We start from the raw sequence: 22,380 nt of genomic DNA on the forward strand, positions 1-22,380 counted from the left end.
GTAGTGTAATGTATTTGTACGTATTACTAGTATTTAAACCATGATGGATGTGAAAACGCCTCACGTGAAAGAAGGTATTTAATGAGTCTGTCATAGAAACAGGTTGTGCACTGCTTTGCAACATTTGTTTGATCGATTGATAATGATCGTCATTAATATAGAATTCTTTCGTAATTAATTTACTGTTCCCCAAACATGAAGCATTATTAAATTCGGTTTATGATTATGAAGAGTTATAGAAATATACATTTTATTCAGTAAGGTGCCCAGAGTTCTTGAAACTGCTCAGGCAGAAATGAAATATTAATTGTCTGAATGGTAAAAAAAAAATGTTGATAAACACTCTTGACGCACTTTGAAAAATATTTTCAAAGTGCGTTGATTTTGTCCCAGACTTGACGCACTTTGAAAAAAATTTCAAGGTACGTTTATTTTGTCCTAATTTCAACGCACTCTGATTTTTTTTAAAGTGCGTCGCCACAAACCACATGTATACTGTAATTTTTTAGCCGGGCTTATTGCTCAAAGAGCAATTGCCAGCTTATGTCATCCTGTTCAAGAGAGGAAGTCAACCCCATAGTCGCCATTTTAAAGTTACGTGCAAAAATATAGTTCTTACTCTCAACCGCTTTTGGGATAATTAATACAAACGCTAAATAAAGCAACAAAAATAAAACGAAGTTTTATCTTTATAAATATTAGTAATTAAGACTTTGAAAACTTCAGTCCTAAGTCAAAGAACATAGTTCATTAGCGTAAGGATTTTTGATGATCAGTGTTACTGTAGTTCTCTACACATACGAGGTAAGGCAGGAGAGGGAACCAGACAGGCCTGTTTGTTTACATTCAGATGCGATACCAGATTAATTCTGATTCTGACAAAATCGGACGTACGTGGTATTAGGATTGAAAAACTCACTGTCAGTGTCTTATCATTTATATTGATAGTTTTAAAATATTTTTTTCATCAGAATATAAACGTGATTCATGTAAGAAATTCATTCTACTCTGTAGATGAGCCCGGCTCTCTGTACTTCTGAGTACTTTGATTTTATAATATGAAGGTAATATCGAAGGCGGGGATCTCATTATCCTGAGATTCCCGCCTACCATTATTCACTCTCATACATTCCTAAAAATCTTGTAATTTATTGAAAAAAACAACAATAGTAAATAATTTGAAATACGAATTAAAGAGAAGATATATAGCAATACAGGAACAGCGCGTTAGACCGCTCGGCTATCTAGGCAAGCCAAAAAACTTGCTTTCGATGCTGATGGAATTCTCCCAGCGCTGCCCTATACTACACGGTCATTGATAATAAAAGTGAGATATAGTTATTTGGACATTTGTTTTAGTAGACGATCGTTGCCAATACACATTGTATGAAATTAATTTTGTTTATAAAGCACAATTTACAACAACTCTTTAACATTTAACTTGTTCGATAAAAATCTTTTCCAACGTACAAATCATTGGAGATTCTTTTTATCCCATGTTTTATACATCATTATAAATGTTTTTCTCCTCTTCGATATAGAAGCACTTCATTTTACGTAAAAGCCTTGTCGTTGAGTTTCAAAAGTAATGACCAAAGAATGTCTCTTTCAAATTTGTGAATTTTAGTGCCCCTGGGTCAGGGATTCTGGTGTAAGGGCATGGCTCTGATTATACAGTGATAATGCATTAATTGTTTAAAAGTTTTTTTGGTGACAGACGGACAGACTGACAGACAAAATAGATTTTATGTTCTATCACTCTCGCGAAAGCAAGGGGCAAAACTGTTGACAAATACGGTAGAAATGTATAATGAAATAGAATAATTATGGCTGAACTGCCTTTGAAATCGTACAATCGAATCATTTTATATTTAACCAATCAACGTTTATATAACAGCCAATCAGAATTCCCAAATTTTTAACCAATCACTATTAATTAGGCATAGGAGAAAAATATGAATAGAGACAACCATAAAGTTGTCGGTTACTTGCTCGTTGCTTATTGCTTGAGTAACACCTCTTAGGCTCTGTTCTTGGGCTGTGTCGGGAAACAACAGAATAGTTCGTTAGACCACTCAGCTCAGGAATCTAGTTCCTTAGTGTCTCAGTGACTCATGTCTTGGTGACTTAAGCTTGTGTCTTCGTGACTTTAGTTTAAATAATAAAGGTGTCTCTGTGACTTGCTAGGGTGTGTTTTTAGGTAGTTGCAGACTGTGTTGGGAAACAACAGATTTGTTCGTTATACCACTCAGTCTGCAGCTACAGCGATAGGATTTATATTTGATTATTGGTTTGATTATATGTGATTCTTTTGTTATACTTCGTTTATTATTTAGTTTACTAATCATTGTCCAGATAAGACCAAGCAAAAAGTATGCATGTATAGTTAATTTCAGTCCGTCGTTCTTTAAGTGCCATTGAAATTATTGAAGTTTGTTTGATTTTATATAATAAACATGATTCTTAGGAAGGAAACCTTAGCGGACCCAATAGATAATCATTTTTACTTTGTAGGAACCTTACAGAAAACAACCAATGAACATAGATTTTCAAATGTGACGTTTCCGGGAGATTGTTCTATCGTATGGGTCAATTCTTTTGAATTCGTGAATACATCTTTTTGCTAAATTATGCAATTTGCAATTGCTGGCTGTGCAAAACTTTCCCCACGCGAACATTTAAACATTTAATGATTTATAATAAATTACACAGTTTCTAACAATGATTTATAATAAATTACACCATTTCTAACAATCGAAATACATCCTAAAAGATGATGGGCATATGCAGAATTTTTGTCTTAAACTGGTCAATCATGAATCTCAATTTACAAATAAGACCCCCTTTACAAGTATCTTATTGTTATATACTTTATGAAATGGAAAAAATTAAAGTTTACGTATACAGTGTATTGTCTATTTCATTTTTCGCTTCCTCTAGCGCAAGAGCCATTTAAAATATACATGCAGGAATTATGTTTGAAAATAACTATCCTCTACACTATCTTCTTCGACAGCGCCTTTTGGCTCCGGTGTTATATATTCCATTTGTTCTTTTCCAGCCTGATACTTTTTCTACAGAAATAAGATTATGATTATGATTGACATATTATCAACCATTATGGTTTTTTTTTTTAAAAGCTACAGAAAAATCGGACGAAAAATTGACTATTCCAAAGTTTTACTGTATACAAGGAAATTTTCGCCCCCGTTTTATTTTCACCCCTTTCGCCCCAGCCTCATTTGGACGAATTTAAAACGGGGTGAACTCATATAATACAGTATAAGTACTTAAATAAAACTCTGACAGGGCGAATTTAAAATGGGGCAAAATTGACCGCGAGTGTGAAAGGGCGAAAATAAAACGGGGCGAAAATAACCCTGTACACAGTATTATGAACATAAAACTTTTACTTCTTAGTAGTAGATAAAATAAATTAACGCAATGTCCTCATGAAGGTTCCAAATTATTTCATTCATGTTTTGAGACGAAACGTATGAAGATAACGAACAGTCTTCAAATTGATTGATTTTATATGCAGACGATAGTGCCATACTCTTTTCCCACAAATGTACCGATTATATAGCTAAGAAACTCAGTAAAACACTTGAATCTTGTTCAGACTGGTTGGTTGACAACAAATTATCATTACACTTAGGTAAAACAGAGTGTATGTTGTTTGGTCCGAAACGAAAAATCAGTAAAGTTGATGATTTTTTCATTGTGTGTAAAGAGCATGTCATTAAGGCTTCTCAACAAGTTAAATATCTTGGTCTGTACATTGATTCCAAATTATCTGGTGAAAATATTGTATCTTCTTTTGTTCAAAAGGTGAACTGTAGATTAAAATTTTTGTATAGACAAGCAAGATTTTTGGATCAAAAGAGCAAATTCTCATTATGTACAGCACTTATCCTCTGTCACTTAGATTATTCATGTAGCTCTTGGTACTCTGGACTGTCAAAAGCTATGAAACGTAAATTACAAATTTGCCAAAATAAGGTCATTCGATTTATGTTGGATTTATCCCCGATGCATTCCATCAATTATAGTATTTTTGAGTCTATTAATATGTTGAATGTGGACAGGAGAGTGAAGCAGATGAGACTGAATCATGTTTTTAATATTGTTCATAAGAAAGCTCCTGTTTATCTTGAAACAAATTTTACAAGTTTAAGTAATAATTACTCTAATACTAGATCCTCTAATAGCCACAACTTTAAATTGCCATCGATCAGATATTGCCAAGATCAGACTTTTTATTACAATGCCATCAAAAATTGGAATGACTTGCCACTTTTTATTAAGAATTTAGAATGTAAAGAAACTTTTAAGAATTGTGTAAAAAGCATTTAATGGAGGATTTTAAAAGCTGTGAAGAGCGTTCGTTTATATATTTTTGATTTTTAACAACTATGAATGTATTGTTTTATTTTAAATGCGTTGTGTAATTTATTTTCAAATTTGATACAGGGTTTTTTAATACCTGTCCTATCTGAATGAGGTGCCTTGATTAATGTATCTGCCAAAATCTTGCCTACATCCTCGTATTTAATTTTGTTGTTTAGTTAGTTTTTTGTTTTATTTATTCACTTATTTATTTATAAAAAGGACCCCATTGGAAATAAGCAATTTTGCTTTCATGGGTTATCCTTAGGTTTATTAATTAATGTCATGATATCACGATGATTATAATGCATATATTTTTATTCATAAAATTTAGAAATGTCATAAATTGCTTTATATTTTAAAAACATTCGGAAAAGGACACCTGTATTTAAATTTAATATTTATTTTTGAAATTTTATTACTGTGATAAGGTTTTTCATTTTATGCATTATTTATATTTGTACCACCCTGTATCATACATTTATTTTATTACCTGAATAAATCTACTAGTACTACTACTATATTCAAGATCAGATGTCCATTTAACAAAACAAAATAGGAGTAGAGCAAATACGGGCCTCCAAAACATCAGAGATGGGATCAGGTGCCATGATGGAGTGAGCGAATATAGCATTTGCTGCCTTTATGAAACACAATAAATACCGGGGTATACGATTGTTTGTTTCATGGTGGCAGCACAAACTTTTTACTTTTGTTTGCGTTAACTCTTGTCCCGTTTCTAAGAAGGCCGACTTTTTCTACAATTACGTATTACCTTACATCATAATCTTGAGATTTCGTTTTTTCTTTAACCTCATCTCAATTCATATAAATTCAAAATAAAATGTATTGTCCCTTTTCCAAACCAAAATTTTAAATGATAAGTAGCTCATCTATCTTAGGCTTTGCAGCAGCAGTATTTCCAACACTTCTTTTGGCGATGTCATAGATTGTTTGAGATTCCATTTTCCCTCCTTGCCATAGAAACATTGTTCCCATCAGAAGAAGAAGAATTGATTCCTGGTCTTTTCCAACAATTATCTACATATAAAACAAATGTTTATATATCAGAAGGAAGCTGGAAATATTTGTGTCTTGTCAATATCTAAACATGTAATTAGTCTAATTTATGTGTTTTATGTAAACCAGGATTGCCGTGTATTATCTTCTCTTGTGAAAAATGTGTTGAATTAATCTGTCATAGAAACAAGTTATGCACTGATTTGCAACATCTGTTTGATCGATTGATAATGATGGGCATAAATACCAAGTTTTAATTAATTTGTAACTAATTAGCTGCTCTCAATATATGAACCGTTTTGAATACAGTCTTATGATTATGTACCGTTATAGAAGTGTAGAATTTATTATGCATGTACATGTACTCGCAGTCCTGAAACTGACCATACAGAAATGACAGATGGTGTCGCCTCTTAATAAAAATCTAAAACAAAATAATTTTGTTAGAACCTGTGTCGGAAACGTCTTTGTCTCAAGATTTTAGCATTCGTTTAGCAGTAGGTTAAAGGTACATATGACATTTTGCTTGCTTATTAGATATAATGCAGACTTCGAAACTCGGAATGGTAATTTTATACTGCGATTGCACATTTTTAGTCGTTTAAAGCGGTACTTGTTATGTAGAGAATATGAAAAATAACGAAAAATATTTCTTCAAGCATCGTCGTTTTAGAATTAATTATGATCTGTAAACATAAGTTACAGTGACAATATTAAGTAAAATTACTCAGGAACTCTTTACACAAATGTAGTTTCTTTAGTTTTACTTAATAACATAAAGGATATTTAAAACTTACGTATAACACCAATGTCATTTGGTTACAACGATAACTTTATATTTTGATTCTTCATTAAATCAATCTATCATATGGTTTTTGAATCACGTTACATCACTGCAATGTGTTACATTATGAAATATTTACATTCGCTGTGTTTTTCTACTAAGCCAACTGTGAAATTGATTTGAAAACCATTTTCGTGTATACTCACGCATAGAAATATACACGCAGAAACGTGCGTTAACGTGACGTCACAATGAGACTACAGCAACTTTAGTAAAAATGCAAAAATATAGGGCAGGGAGAAATTCAAATATTGAGTATATTTTAGTTGCTTCAAAACATGTAAAATGTAAATATAAGAACTGTTTTTTAAGTTTTGTGTGAATATTTGGTGTGAGAATCACACAGACTTGCACGTAGGCATATTTTTCATGAAGCGCCTACGTGACAAGTCTGTGTGATTCACACACCAATAACTCACACAAAACTTAAAACATTCCTTAATTGGATGCCATCATAACGAAAAAGTGTTTTTTCACGTTCTGAATAATTCATTCCATATGCCTTAAGGATGCTGAAATAAATAATACATGTGATCTGTCAATTTCAACACTTGCGTATGGAAAAATATTCATCAATGTTAGTCATGTTAGTATTTAGTTATCTATATTTAGAACATATTCAAAAGTCTATAAAATTGCTATAAGCGAATATATTTAATACTTTATTAAAATAAGATTGTGTGATTTTTAAGAGATGTTCAAATTGTAGAGTGGTTATCTTCTGAACGCTTATGCATCATTGCAGTAATTGGTAGGAACAACATCTGGTCGACGTCGAAATCAATCAATATACCGGAAGTGCATGGAATGAAACTGTTAATTCCCTCACTATACGAATAGGACGTGTCAAAATTCAAAGAGATTTTACATGTAGAATTTAAAATATTAGAATTCTAAGATTTCGGATGTGACATACTGAGAGAAAAAAAAACAAAGTCGTTTCAGCTGTCTTCGGTGTCGATATCATTTAATACATTTGAGAACAAGTTTTATAATGGCTATCCTCTACAACGTCTTCTTCGACAGCGTCTTTTTGGTCCGGTGTAATATATTCCGCTTGTTCTGGAGATTCTACGAGTATAAAATTTTCCTAAAGAAAGAAAGAATAAGAGTATAATTGATGACTAAATGATAGGAAATAAATGAAGACCAAAACGATAATAAAAATCAGTGAAGTATTCCAGAAATGATATTATTTGCACAAAGTAGTACTTTTCAGTAATACAAAGAATTTAATTAATATACTATCATTTTTTTTCAAAACTTGTACATTAAGAATTACAAGTAATGCATTCACCATCGTTTGTGTTCAATTTTCTTTTCAATTTTTTTTTCTAATCCCCACTATTAGTGAACTTCATCAATAGTGGACATACGCAGACATATCATCATTGGCGTTATGCTTCAATTAATCTTTTTTCTAACTTAAACTAGGAACTTCAATAGTTCAAATTAATATAAAATGTATCGTTTCCTCTTCAATAACAAATAAAATGTACTTTCATATAAAGCTTACTTATCTTAGGCTTTGATACAATATTTTTGCCAGCACTTCTTTTGGCAATGTTGTGGATTGTCTCAGACTCCATTTTCCCGCTATGGCTTGTACATAGAAACATTATTCCCATTAGTAGAAGAAGAATAAATAATTGATTCGTGATCATCTCCTCGTTATATCGACGATTGTCTATAATATTTCAAAAGTTAATTTCACTAACGCAAAATAGATATTTACTGAAGTTCTTTTGATTTCTGATCATGAAGATACATATACTCCCTGGTGTAATGTATTTGTACGTGTAATGTAAACCATGATTGATGTGAAAACTCCTTATGTGAAAAAGGTATTTAATGAATCTGTCAAAGAAACAGGTTGTGAACTGTTTTGCAACATTTGTTTGATCGATTGATAATAATAGTAATTAATATTAAATTCATTTGTAATTAATTTACTGATCACAAAACATGAAGTATCATTAATTATTATATCGTTTTATAATTTTGTAGTTACAGTATAAAAATATACATTTTATTCAGTAATGTGCCCACAGTTCCTGAAACTGCCCAAGCAGAATGAAATGTTACCGATTTTATGGCCTCTGGTAATCTAAATAAATAACTGAACACATGTTTCGTATTACATATTTACATACAATTTATGAAAAAAGTATTAATGCTTTCGTATGTAAAATTACCTAACTTGTGCATATTGCTAAATGGACTTTTGCGAAGACACTGACTTTCACGGTTGAGGGCTTTGTTTTACACCTGGAAAATATACGGGAGCTCTTTTGTGAAAAAAATATTGATCTTAACTTTTAACAAAACGGTAATAACGGGCTATTTCAAGGATCATTTAATGTTGTCTAGGAAGGAAACGGCAACATTCCTACCTTCAACACCCTCCATTCCAGTCTTCTAACTCCTGCCGAGTTTTCCTACCGAAATGTGTCTTCTTTATTTCATTTCCTAAATTGTTGAAAATATTGAATTCTCGTGAAAAAAGTATCTAAATAAATTTTATTCTACCCCAATTATATTTTTTGTTTGATAAATTATTTCAAAGCCCCGAATACAACAACTTTCACCTCAATGAATGCTTTATTATATAATTTCAATTCCGTACCTCCGTACATGTCTCAGGTTTAAATGTCCAAGTAAGCCGTCAACTGTAAAAGTCAGTGTCTTCGCAAAAGTCCAATAAGAGTTCGTTGGACAGCATAATCTATGAGTTATTCCCAGTAAAGTTGTTGGAGAAGCACAATTTTATCCTAATTAGGCAGTAATAACTTCATAAAATATGAAACAAAAAAACCTAATATTTTCAAGTAAAGTGACTGTTAAAATATTAATTTATGACTACATATGTATGTTGAAATTTGAAATTATAAGAAATTTAAAGGCATTAACGTTTATCATAAAGCTTATGAATAAAGTGATTTTATCATTATTCTATAATATGAATTCGCATTGTTTTATTTTATTTTGCATCTCAAATGACAGATTTTAGTTAGTTATAGCAATGTGCAAATAAACCAGTGGTGGGCTTTAATTATTAAACTGCAAGCATGGAAGGGATATCTAATAAGATACCAACGCCTGTCTTTATAAGGGGACTCGGTTTTAAGGAAAGGATTACCTTAAAGCTGAACACTACTCGTAAATAGGCATAGTCCGCCATATTTTCCGTTCTTCAACGCTCTCCTTACAACCCGTATATAAGGAGCAGACCGCTAATCAGTTCAATGTATTTGACTGTAGAGATCGACGAGTGTAGACGTACACCTTACACTGCGTGCTACTCAATCTCGATGAAATTATCAATTTTTACGTATTTTTTCCAAAACAGGACAAAAGTATCATGAAAAATACAGGTTAATACATAATTTACAAACAGAAAATACATATAAAACAAGAAATAATCGCAAAAAATCGGGTATTCAATTTGAAATTTGCGGCTGTGGAAATCTTTCCTTTACAATTATTTTAACATCCTTATAATTAGGAAATTACACTTACCGTTTTTAACAATTGAAAAACATCCTGAGGATGATGTTCATATACAAATTTTAACTTACAAATAAGACACCGTTTAAAAGCATTTAATTGTTTTATACTTGTTTTATACTTTATATAATTAGAAAAAGATTACATATTGTCTATTTTATTTTTCGCTTCCTCTAGCACAAGTGCCATTAAAAATACATTGTATTAATGCAGGAATTATGTTAGAAAATAACTGTCCTCCACAACGTCTTCTTCTACAGCGTCTTTTGGCTCTGGTGTTATAGATGCCGCGTGTTCTTGCCCAGCCAGATACTTTTCCTACAGGGAGAAATTATAATAAATAAGTGTATTTGACATTAAATCAACCATTTTTGTTTTATAAAAAAAAAACTTCAGTAGAACCGGACTAAAAAGAATTACGGTATTTTACTAGAGGTTGTGAGCACTGACCTCAAAAAATAATGCCCCGGCCTCCCATTGGAAAAAAAACGGCAATGTCTATGTTTTGCTATGGGAAACCGAAAATATGTTTCCGATAAAAAAGTAAAATAAGAGGTGTACGATGGCATTATGTAACAAAGAATCTGTGAAAGTCTCATTTAATTTCATTCAGTGGTATAAGAGGAGTTGCAGATCAAATATGGGTATCAACGGCGTAACAGACAGACGGACTGACCTACAGACTTTCACAGATCATAATGTCATTATGCATCTCTTATTTTACTTTTTGATCTGATGATTATTTCGAGCCTCCCAGAGCAAAACATGGACTTTGCCATTACAATAAATAGAAATATGGACGTATCATTAAGTGTGCTAGATGCTCCCAGTACCTTTACTTTACTTTTGTTTGCCTTAATTCTTGTCCCTTTTCTAAAAAGGCTATCTTTCTTATACGGTTACGTACTTTACTCAACTTCATAGTCGACATGCTTCGAGAATTTTTATGCCCCCGGATCGAAAGATCGGGGGTATATTGTTTTTGTCCTGTCTGTCTGTCTGTCTGTCTGTCTGTCTGTCTGTCTGTCTGTCTGTCTGTTTGTTTGTTTGTTTGTTTGTCCCACAACTTTAACCTAGCCCATAACTATTGAGTGGTTGGGGCTATGGCTTTCATAATTCATAGGTGTGTTACTTGTGACATGACCTTTCTTTGGGTACCACCAAATTTGACCTCTTGACCTTGACCTTGGAGTTTGACCTACTTTTATTCTATTTGTTATCAACTTTAACCTTTGCCATAACTTTTGAACAGATCGAGATAGAGACTTCATATTTAAAATGCATACTCCACTAGATAAGCACTTTCAACTGACACCAAGGACAATGACCTTTTGACCTTGACTGTGACCTATATGCTAAAAATAGATTTTTAGAACTTTCGGTATAACTTTTGAACCATAGGAGATAGAGACTTTATATTTGGTATGCCTACTTCACTAATTAAGTGCTTTCAAATGACACAGAGGTCAATGTCCTTGTGACCTTGACTGTAACCTTTATGCTAAGAATAGCTTTTTCGAACTTTGTTGCCGCCGGGGGCACAGTGTTTCACAAACACATCTTGTTTTCTTCTTGATTTTCAATTCATATAAATTCAATATACGATGTACGAGTACTGTTCCTATTCCAATAAAATATTTTAATTGATAGATAGGTGACCTGTCTTGGGCTTTGCAGCAGCAGTATTTCCAACACTTCTTTTGGCGATGTCATGAATTGTTTGAGACTCCATTTTTCCTTCTTGCCATAGAAACATTGCTCCCATCAAAAGAAGAATAATGAATTGATTCCTGGTCATTTCCAACAATTATCTATGATATAAAAAATAAATGTTTATTTGTCTGAAAGAAACTGGCTATGTATTGTTTCTTGTCAATTTCTAATCATGAAATTACTCTAGTATAATGTATTTGTATTATGTACATCAGTATTTTCGTTTATTATCTACACGGGAAGAAAGTGTAGAATGAATCTGTCATAGAAACAAGTCGTGCACTGTGTTACAACATCTGTTTGATCGATTGATAATTATGGTCATAAATACGAAGTTTTAATTTATTTGTAATTAATTAACTGCTTTCAATATATGAACCCTTTTGTATACCGTCTTATAGTTTATGTATAGTTATAGAAAAATAGAATTTATTCTACATGTATCCGCAGTCCTGAAACTGACCATACAGAAATGAAAGATCACCGATGGTGTCGCCTCTTAGTAAAAATCTAAAATAAAAATAATTTCTTTAGACCCTTTGTCTCAAGATTTCAGTATTCGCTTATCAGTCGGTTATAAGTACATGACAGTCATGACATGTTTCCTTGTTATTCAATATAATGCAGACGATGACACTTGGAATGGTAATTATATACTGCGACTATACATTTTTAGTCATTTTAAGTGGTACTTGTTATGAAGAGAATATGAAAAACAAGCAAATTCAGGGAATTGTGGCCCCCTGCTTTCGGTGTCTTTGTGAGTGAAATGTCATTTTTATGACATATTGTGTGTATTATGAACATCCTATCATATATCATTCATTTAGAAATCATCACGAAACTCAAAGGTTAAGGTCAAAGGGTTAGAGTTCTTGCTATTCAATGAAAAGTCTTCTCACAAGGATTACATATGTGAAGTAGGAAAGCCCTTGCTCTTACCATTCAAAAGTTATGGTCAAGATTAAATTAAGTTTTTCATAAGTACGAAAAATCTCCAAGGTCAAAAGGTCAAGATTGTTGATATACAATGAAAGCTCTTACCACAAAGAATACATATCTTAAATATGAAAGTCATAGTATCTACTGTTCAAAAGTTGTGACCAAGGTAAAAGTTTTAGAAAAGTAGGTCAAAAATCAATGTCAATGGGTCAAAGTTCTGGGTATTAAATGAAAGGTCCTCTCACAAGAATTACATATATGAAGTATGAAAGCCCTAGCCCTTACTCTTCAAAAGTTATGGTCAAGGTTAAAGTTTTTTCATAAGTATGGAAATCTCCAAGGTCAAAAGGTCAAAGTTGCTGGTATCCAATGAATGGTCTTGTCACAAACAATATACATGTGAAATATGAAAGTCCTAATACATACCATTCCAAAGTTATGACAAAATTTAGAGTTTGGAATTTTTGTGTAAAATTGGGTCAAACTCCAAGGTCAAAAGGTCAAATTTGGTGATACCCAAAGAAAGGTGTTATAACAAGAAATACACATGTGAAATGTGAAAGCCATAGCTCCACTAAATCAAAAGCTATGGGCAAGGTTAAAGTTTTTGTGACGGACAGACGAATGAGATTTAATGTCCCCTTGCTTTCGCGAAAGCGGGGGACAATAACAAAAAATACTTCTTCAAACATCGTCGTTTTATAATTCATTATGATCAGTACACATCAGTAACAGTGCCAATATTAAGTAAAATTGCCAAGGAACTCTGTACACATATGTAGTTTCTTTAGTTTTACTTAATAACATAAAGGGGTATTGAAAACTTATGTCATCTGGTTTTAACAACAACCTTTTATTTTGATACTTCATTAAATCAATCTATCATATGGTAGTTTAATCACGTTACATCATTGCAATGTGTTACATTATGAATTGGATGCCATCATTAAGCCGCCGAACGAAAAAGTGTTTTTCACTTTCTGAATGATTCATTCCATATGCCTTAAGGATGCTAAAATAAATAATACATGTGATCTGTCAATTTCATCACTTGCGTATGGAAAAAAAACATCAATGTTAGTATTTAGTTATCTATATTTAGAAAATATTTAAAAGTTTATAAAATTGCTATAATCGAATATATTTAATACCGTATTTAGATAAGATTGTTTGTGTGATTTTTAAGAGATGTTCAAATTGTAGACTGAACGCTTATGCATCATTGCGGTAATTGGTAGGAACAACATCTGGTCTTGGTATTACAATAATTTGTCGAGCAGCTTACAAACCTGCATGATGATCTCCTTGTAAACAATAATAGGATATAAATGTACATAATTAGGTTAATGTATACAAGTAACACTAGTATATTTTGTAATCCAGGAAACTTGTTATTCCGGAAAGACAACAAAAATCGTGGCTGGATAAAGAGAATTAAAAGAAAAATTTCGAGGTCTTTAATTTTTGTCCTAAATCATTGTGCTTCTCACATGCATGAATTTTCTTTAAAAAATGTACGACTTTATTTATCCGGGCGTGTTCAGTGTACTCGTCGTGCTTGGTTTAATTCCGTGATCGGGGCTATTCAAAGTGTGACTGTGCAATGTGATTATAAGTCATCTGATGGAGTATATTTCTTTCTTAATTAGTAGCATAAAGTAGTTGAGGAGCATAGGAATGGGGCTTTTTCCATCAGTAGTTTGCGTCCCTAGGAGTAAGTAGCAACACACTTCACTAAGTATATCATCTAACCTATGAATCAGTTTGTTATGATAATACAGTATTAGAATAATGTAATAATACTCAATAATAAATTATATTACAGTATCTTAATTATTATTATGTAATATTCCTTTACCCGAAACCTCTTTGTTTAAGCCCCCCCCCCCTTAAATTGTATACATAATTTTCTATTTATATTTATTTATATTTCACGGAATCGAAAGTGAAATAGCAAATGAAACCATGCCATTCATTTTAAATTATATTCAATTCATTTAAAAAAACAGCAATGATATTTCCGTTACAAATATATAAGATATATAATGTTTTTACACAAATTTCTCCTTGATAGTTTTCCTGTGGTCAACACCAAGTACAACATCAAGTCCTAGACGACAACCAATGACAGGGAAAGAGAGGCGGGCCAGAAAGGCGACCATTCATCTTCAGTACGTCAGACAGCGAAGGGCGCGAAAAAGATATCGTCGACGTCGACGATGACGAAATCAATCCACCGGAAGTGCACGGAATGAAACTGTTAATTCTCAAAATATACGAACTGGACACGACAAAATTAAGGGAGGATTTATATGTAGAATTGAAAATTTTAGAATTTCTTGTTTTTGTTCGCCTATAATGATCCATAAACATTTTTTTGTCAATTGATATTACGCCTATATTGGAATTTTTTTTACTTATTTATAATGTGAAGAGATCTAATTTATATACTTTTCATCATGAAGCTATAGAGTTTAGAGTTGAGACGAAATGAAAAATCGATTTTTCCCCTTATAATGACTGTGTACAGCAAAAAAATTAATCTCAAAAATCGCAGGGCCCTGTTGACCATGCTAAAATTGAAACATCTCTATATATTCTTATCGTTTAATAAAGTAAATTATATCTCCGTTTGGACTTGATTTTGTATCACAGCATGGAAATAAAATATTGATGAAATTAAAAATGTATTTCTTTTTAAAAACATCCGTTTCAGAGGACATCTGTTTTATTTGTCAAAAAATTAAATCAAAATTAATTTTTAATTAGAAATATTTACATTACAAGTGTTTTCTGCATATTAAGTGAATGGAAATCTATTGCATTCAAACCACGATAACACGGGCAGGGTGCCAAAAAGGCGAAAATAAAAAGTCACGCTCACATTGACCAGAAGCTGTTACGTTGTCTCTTCCATTAACTGTAGCTTACACGAAGGATAATACATAGGTTTTTAGGTATAAATCGCATTTACATTCAAGGTAGAGAGTTGAAAAATGCAAATATAAGCAATAAATTATTATTTTTTGAAAAATATAGTCTCATAACTGCAACGGTGTATGCAAACAAATTTTAATAACGCGCTAACGCAAATTATTCCATGTGTTTGCACACACCGTTGCAGTTATCTTTAAAAAAATAATGATTTATTGCTCAAAGATTAATATTTTAAGTGGGTTTTACATGTAATTATCGCATAATTTATGACCAACCACCTCCTCTTAAAAAGTCATACACTGCTACTACATGTATACTGTAATTTTTAATTCTATTATGAACGTATTATCGTAGGTGGGGATATCAATATCCGAAGGTTGCCGCCTACCATTCTACGTTGTAATACGTTCTATGTTCTTATAAGCCCTGTACGTAGTTCATAAACAAAAATCAACCCTTATTTCAAATAATCGATCATACGAATTTTAAAGAAGATATAAATTAATATCACCATATATGGGATTGTTTACTTCAGCGGTTATCATTTCCGTAAGATCCGCGCGTTCATTGTACTATGACGTCATAACTATTTCACTCAACCGGGAAGGGTTGTTGAATACTGTTCGACAAATTACAGCAAGTATCCATTTGAGAGATCATGGTTTGTCCTTACAAACACCCTAAAGTTGAATAGGATGAATAGGATGTTCATAAGAAGTATCTTTGTTTTTCAATTTGTAATATTTCTTGATATCTAAAGAAACTTTGACAATCACAGTTCAGTTCAATATAATATTAAAAATATTTAAAAGTGAAGAAGCATAGCCTACAAATAAGGACGGAATTATTATTATTTTTTTTTTTTAAGGATATCAAGAATTAAGGAATATCGAACACGACAAAAAACACCGCAACTATGAATGAAGCGGTAGATTAATGTAGAAATGAAGTACATTAACCATTTGTAATTGTACCACGGACAAAGACATTGGAAATGTAAATATTTCAAAATACATTTGATTGAAAAATTCTCGATAAATACAATGCAAGGATGCATCTTTGTGTTAGGTATGCAAATGTTATATTTGCAAAAAAACTATTAAAAATATTTTGTATGAGCCAATTAACGTAAAGGAAAAAGGGTCTGATCGATAGTGCAATTTTTTGCAGTGTGCATAAAATTCTGGATAGGTTACACGACACATTTATTCCATTTATTAAAAAATCAAACGCAAAATGCATATTCTTGCAATTTAATGATGTACAAGTACCTTTCCTAATAAGTATGTTTCCATTAAACAATACAAATCAGGAACAGAATGAACAAGGACCTCTAAAACATCAGAGAAGGGATCAAGTGACATGGAGGAGTGAGCATCTCCTGTTGACCAGTCATACCCGCCATGTGCTTCTTGTCATGATCGGGAAATTAATAAAAAATCAAAAAAAATTCAGTATTCAAAAAATGGTCTTATAATTAGCATGAAAATTTTCAGTCAGCATTTGCCTAAATGATAGATTGTATCTGTTGACATGGTCATTGTATCGACAATAGAATTTACGAAATGATGATTTTAACGACACTGCTGATAATCTTGCATTGTTTCATCAATTTGTTTGTGAAACAGTTACATGTACCTTATTTTAGAAAATGTTCATGAGTAGAACATGCTCTTGTGTATTGAATCAACTACTAAAGAGATATAACCCCTTATGCTGGTGATAAGAGTACATGTATATTGCTGCATAAGTAATGAAGTTATTTAAAAGGTTAAATCATTTCGTTTATCATAAAGATTTGTTTTTAGATTTCCATTACGTCCTTTTATAGTTAGATGTATAAATATAATTCTCCAAATTATTATTTTTTATTTGTATAATTTCACGATTGTTTAGATATACATGGAGCTTTGAAACGATATCAAATATATCATTCTTTATTGTTTCAGATTGTTGCTTCAGATTGCTTAGGTTGCAGATTCACACTATCACTTATCCCTTCTTATCTTATGATTACATAGTCCTTTAAAACATCATAGATGGAATCAGGTGCCATGGAGGAGTGAGCATTCCATGCCCACCGGTCACACACGCTGTATATACTTGTCACGTGACACGTTATCTCAGATTCTCACTTCTACTGCTGGGTGCTCTTGGTAAGGAAAAGTCACTTCCGATTTTCAACTTTTGACGAAACAATGGGACCAACAAAAGGATCCCAAAACTTCTAAATACAAAGCGAGTATCCTACTAAACAAGGCGACCAATACCCTTAATTCAAAAATATATTATTTTTTTTTTTTTTTGTTCTTTATGAAAACGGAGGAATTTTTTTCTATGAAAAAATAATATGTTGGCTTTTTGCACGAAAGACATAATTTGCTTTAGATATTTTAATTCGTACTTATAAATAAAATTTAACACAGCGACATTGAAACAATCCGGAAAGATAATTTAGATTGACAAGGATTGACTTTCCTTCATTTGAATAAAAATTCATTTAACTTTGTCTGACCCTTATCTAAACCAAATGTACTCCATAAGATCTAACCATAATATACATGCGAAGTTGCAAAACAATTAAACTTGCACCATCAATCAAATTTACTAATTACCACAATGATTCATGCTGGTTTGCCAGTGTCAAACACAACTTGAAATATTACAAGGTGAAGACCGACATGGAAACACGAAGTTACTTTTGCAATAATAATCACTTGTATTCAGATCGTTCATCAATATTTCAAACCCCCTAAATGGACATTTATTGCTAATATTTACATTTCAGAAGTCATACTTTTTAATACCCTTCCTAGTCATCAAACGTGATATATAGGTGTTCATACTTCTTAACAACTCTTAAGTTGATATTATTAATTTCATCCTATTCCACAGTATTGTCTCCATGTCTCCACTTCTTTTCGTTTTCAATGTTTTTATACCACTTTAATGTATAGTTCAAAGGTCACAGGCCACACAAGACAGAATGAGAGGTACATGGTATAACTATTATTGACCAAATACAACATATATAAATAAAAATCTCAATTTTTAAGCATAATCGGAAATGAGCGGAATATCAAGTTTTGCGATGAATCTTGGGAGATACATGAACATACATATGCGTGTAGCTCTTATATGTTAAGAAACATTTTAAGTATTTCTAAAAAAATGAATTTCAGATAACAATTTTGCTAAACCAACTTTGAAATAGGTTTTAATGTCATTTTCGTACCAACACGTTGACGCCTGCATGGCGCGGTAGTTGAGTTGCAGAGTATGTACTAGTAATCCTTTTGTCGCGGTTTCGAATCCCACTGCTGGACGTAGAGACAGGTTTTTCGGATAAGACCGTAAAAAACCGAGGTCCCTTCTCGCAGTAGATGATAGCATGAAAAAAAAACCCCTCATTGCTCAATGACCCGGAGTGCAGAACATGCGTCTGAAATTTGCAGCTTTAGACAGCAAGTTGTGGGTCTCAATTTGAGTTAGTTAGGTTTACTTTAGAAGTACATTTTCCCGCGTGGTATTAATTAACACTATATGTAAGCGGCAACAAATTTTCCGCGGAAATTTGTCCAAGCGTACTTAATATAACTATAATGCATAAAGTGACAGTCTCGGAAATCCGCATAATATCCACACGCGGATTTACCAGAAATTGAGATTCCGCGGAATTATGACCCCGTGGAAAAAATTACACCTACAGTATTTGGATGTTATCTCTCGACTGACCTTCGATTTACAAAAAAATTGTAGCAGTTCCTCATTGACAACTTTTAATATGTTATCCTTGCATGGTGACAACGTTTTCCAACAGATTGTTGGAATTTTGATGGGCATTAAGTGTTCTCCTGTATTAGCTGACCTACTTTTATATTTCTATGAAGCAAACTTTATTGAGAAAAATGAGAAGAGAAAAGCACTTGTTATGGCCTTCAATTCGACAATCAGATATACTGACAATGCTTTATCAATTACGAGGGCTGTTCAATAAATAATGTCCTCGGTGCTCGGAGAGAAGCAAAAGACGCTTTTCAATAAGTTAGTCTTAATGATTTAACTTAATATTCTCTTTTAATTAAAACACATGTCCCTAAAAAATTATTCAACTTCTGATTGTTTTTAGAACTCATTTTTGGGTATTACCCATAATATACTGGAAAATGGCAGATCTTATGATTTCATGGACTCGTTTCTTCCTTCTGAAAGGTGTTTTTTTTCAAGTTTGGAAAATGAAACAAGTTAAAGGGCGAAAGATCTGGCGAATATTGTTAATGTAAAAAAATAACTTTCTGTTTATCCCGGTTCCTTCCTCTCATCAACCTTTCGTTTTTTTTTTTTTTTTTTTTTTTTTTTTTTGCAAAAAAATTGCTTTCTAGACTCTTCCAGAGATTAAACTGCCTCCCCGAATACGAATATGAACAACAAGACCACTAATATTTTTGAAAATTGCATATAAACCTGTCTTTGTGCTCTTGTAGTTCTTTGCTCTTCTCAGACCCTTGCTGTTTTTGTCAAGTACATCTTATTGTAAATTTTGTTTCGAGGGTTTTAAGCAATAGATTCAAGTTTCATTATATGTTTGAATTTCAAACAAACTTGGATAACTACAGTTTTTGATTTTTTTAAAAAAAATAATTGTTTAGATATTCCGTCTGTAACACTTTTTATACTTGATCATGTGATCCAGTTTGAGCCAGTCAGATAGTTGGAACAATAAAGAAAAATGATAACAAGTTTTGCATCCTCTACATTGTTGCCAATACAATTTCTTTTATTATACATAATACAATAGTTAGCATTTTCCTGTCATTGATACATATACTTCTTTGTGTAAGTTGTTCTGTATGGACATTCCCTGATAAAGAAACCAAGGTTACCTCCCATTCTGAAAATAAAAATAAATCAGGGGACATAAGTACTATATAAAGGACATAGTGAATTGCTGAATTTAATTGTGAATTCCTGATACTAGTGTTATGGTCATTATTAGATATTCTGATCTGTGAAACTTGATCTCAAGATAAATAAGGCAATAAAGACTTCTATCATCTTATTGCATTTAATCTGAGAAAAATATTTCCCCCCAAGTATCATGGTATTTCTTCATTGTAATTTATTATTTTAAAGGATATTTGAAGATGAAATAAGTGAAAATGTCTATCTCAAAAAAAAATGTATTGAAAAATAGAAGCTATACATACCCATCTGGCTCTGGGTCAGTTCCAGTGATTAGAAAACCTGGACCGAAAGGTGATGCAAAATTTTCCCGCGTTCGAAACCATTCGCCACATTCATTTTCATTGTAAGAAGCTCCAGACACTACAAGTATCCAATGGATTAATACTAGTTTACCATAAAATCACTAATTTCGTGGGAGTCTATAATTTTCATTGTTTTCGAGGTATGGAAAGACCCATGAATTTATGACCACTACGAAATGAAAAAAATCATTTACATTACTACTAAATATTTTCAAATCATGAAATCAAATCCCCATAAACCAATATTTTTCCTCAACCCTCAAAAATATGATCCCACGAAGATATGATTTTACAGTATATATAAAAAAAGATGAGGTTAAAATTCAGATAAATAATAGAATTTTTTACTTGGTTTAGATCTAAGTTTTCATCGTTTTTTTTGCAAGCATTAGAAGAGATTTTTAGGTCATGTTTAAGAAGCATCTAGCTGGTACAAACCAGAACAACAGATAGCCCGTCTCTGCCCTCCATCATTGATGAAGCCATTGAGGTAACCTTTCTGTGGACAAACGAACCGCTCAAATTCACCGAGGACTTAAAAAAGATAATAAAAGATCAAATATGAAATATAAACAAAAGTGTTATAAAAGACAAGTAAAATAAATAAAACCAATTGGTAGTACAAAACTGCTGAAGCATAAAGATTTTCTTCGTCTTTGATTCCAATTTTACTTACTGAGGACGACACATTGCTTTACTCTTCCTGGCGGAGGCAGACAGAATGCAGAAAATATAGAGGTAGCATCACCCCTAAATACAAGCGCTCCGCTGCCTGTACAGCTCGGATTAGACACACCAGTGAGGGGTTCGGTGTTTTCTACAATATTTTGTTGAATTCTATAATTAAGTTCAAAATCTAAAAAGTGCCCACATCCAGGTAACCCCTAAAATGCAATACAAGCCAGTTATCCTTGTGGTAGCTTTTCTGACACCTCTTGCTTAAAACTCCTAAAATCAAAAGGATCGATAGGCCCTGTTTTCACGGTGTGTATTCGTACTGAAAATCGTAATCAAGTGAGCTTTTGCCCTTTTACTCTACGCTAGGAATACATGTGTATATATCAAGTTTGTTTTAATAATTTAAGACGCATAGAAATGCATAAAATGTAGTTTGACGCATATTCTTACCCTGAACAATATCTCCCAACTTGAATCTTTCTGCTTCTACCCTCAGATTTCCTAACAGGCAAAGAAAAACAATTAATATCATGTTCAATTTAAATTAAAATAAACTTGATTTCACAGCTTTTATAGGTAAAAGAAATTTGATGATGACATAAATGAATGACTTGCTTCAAATATGTAGATTTGAAAGATTTATATAAATCAAAACTTTTTTGAATTTTAATTCCGTAAATAATGAGGATATGTAAAATAAATCAAATTATGCCCCCATGCTACAAAGACTAATTCATAAACATGTTCAGGAAACAATAAATGTCATAAATAAATCCGTTTTTAACGGAACACATGTTAAAAAATACGTTTTACCTTAAACACAATACAATCACTGCTGTTTTTTTTTTTTTTTAGGTTAATACAATGATTTAGCCATCTGAGTACAATATTCACCGAGCCCGAAGGGCGAGGTGAATATTGTACTTCGAAGATGGCTAAATCATTGTATTGATCGAAAAAACAGCAATAGTTGTTTTATTATATGATTCACTGATAAAATTATACAGCTCATCACTTGTTTGCATTTAAGTCCTGGCCAAATACAAGAGTATTTGCTCCTACATTGAGGGTTTATGGAGACAC

At 32.2% G+C, this 22,380-nt stretch overlaps 1 protein-coding gene and 1 long non-coding RNA gene across 2 annotated transcripts; both read right to left on the reverse strand.

Annotated features, from left to right (window-relative positions):
• Positions 1 to 9,847: 9,847 nt before the first annotated feature.
• On the reverse strand, positions 9,848 to 11,996 carry LOC134247299 (uncharacterized). Its single transcript, XR_009987803.1, has 3 exons — positions 11,937 to 11,996; positions 11,420 to 11,571; positions 9,848 to 10,078 (listed from the first exon to the last, which is right to left on the reverse strand). It is a non-coding gene; the product is annotated as an uncharacterized LOC134247299 (long non-coding RNA).
• An 8,108-nt stretch (positions 11,997 to 20,104) lies between these two features.
• LOC134247300 (uncharacterized) lies at positions 20,105 to 21,851 on the reverse strand. The gene is made up of 5 exons (XM_062729662.1): positions 21,748 to 21,851; positions 21,296 to 21,436; positions 21,058 to 21,153; positions 20,560 to 20,677; positions 20,105 to 20,243 (listed from the first exon to the last, which is right to left on the reverse strand). The coding sequence occupies exons 1-5, from the start codon at positions 21,827 to 21,829 to the stop codon at positions 20,165 to 20,167; spliced, it is 516 nt and encodes a 171-aa protein (XP_062585646.1). The 5' UTR covers positions 21,830 to 21,851; the 3' UTR covers positions 20,105 to 20,164.
• Positions 21,852 to 22,380: the final 529 nt, after the last annotated feature.

This window comes from Saccostrea cucullata, unplaced genomic scaffold (assembly GCF_032062105.1).
Source record: "Saccostrea cucullata isolate Sc308-1 unplaced genomic scaffold, CSIRO_AGI_Scuc_v1 ctg61, whole genome shotgun sequence".
NCBI classification, from domain to species: Eukaryota; Metazoa; Mollusca; class Bivalvia; order Ostreida; family Ostreidae; genus Saccostrea; species Saccostrea cuccullata.

Bases quoted from the DNA above. Each gene is read 5' to 3' on its own strand.
- LOC134247300 (XM_062729662.1), bottom strand. From the start codon at position 21,829: ATGATATTAATTGTTTTTCTTTGCCTGTTAGGAAATCTGAGGGTAGAA. The intron at 21,437-21,747 runs GTAAGAATATGC...AAAATATTGTAG, and splicing joins GTTGGGAGATATTGTTCAGG to AAAACACCGAACCCCTCACT. The intron at 20,678-21,057 runs GTTTGTACCAGC...GGATACTTGTAG, and splicing joins ACGGGCTATCTGTTGTTCTG to TGTCTGGAGCTTCTTACAAT.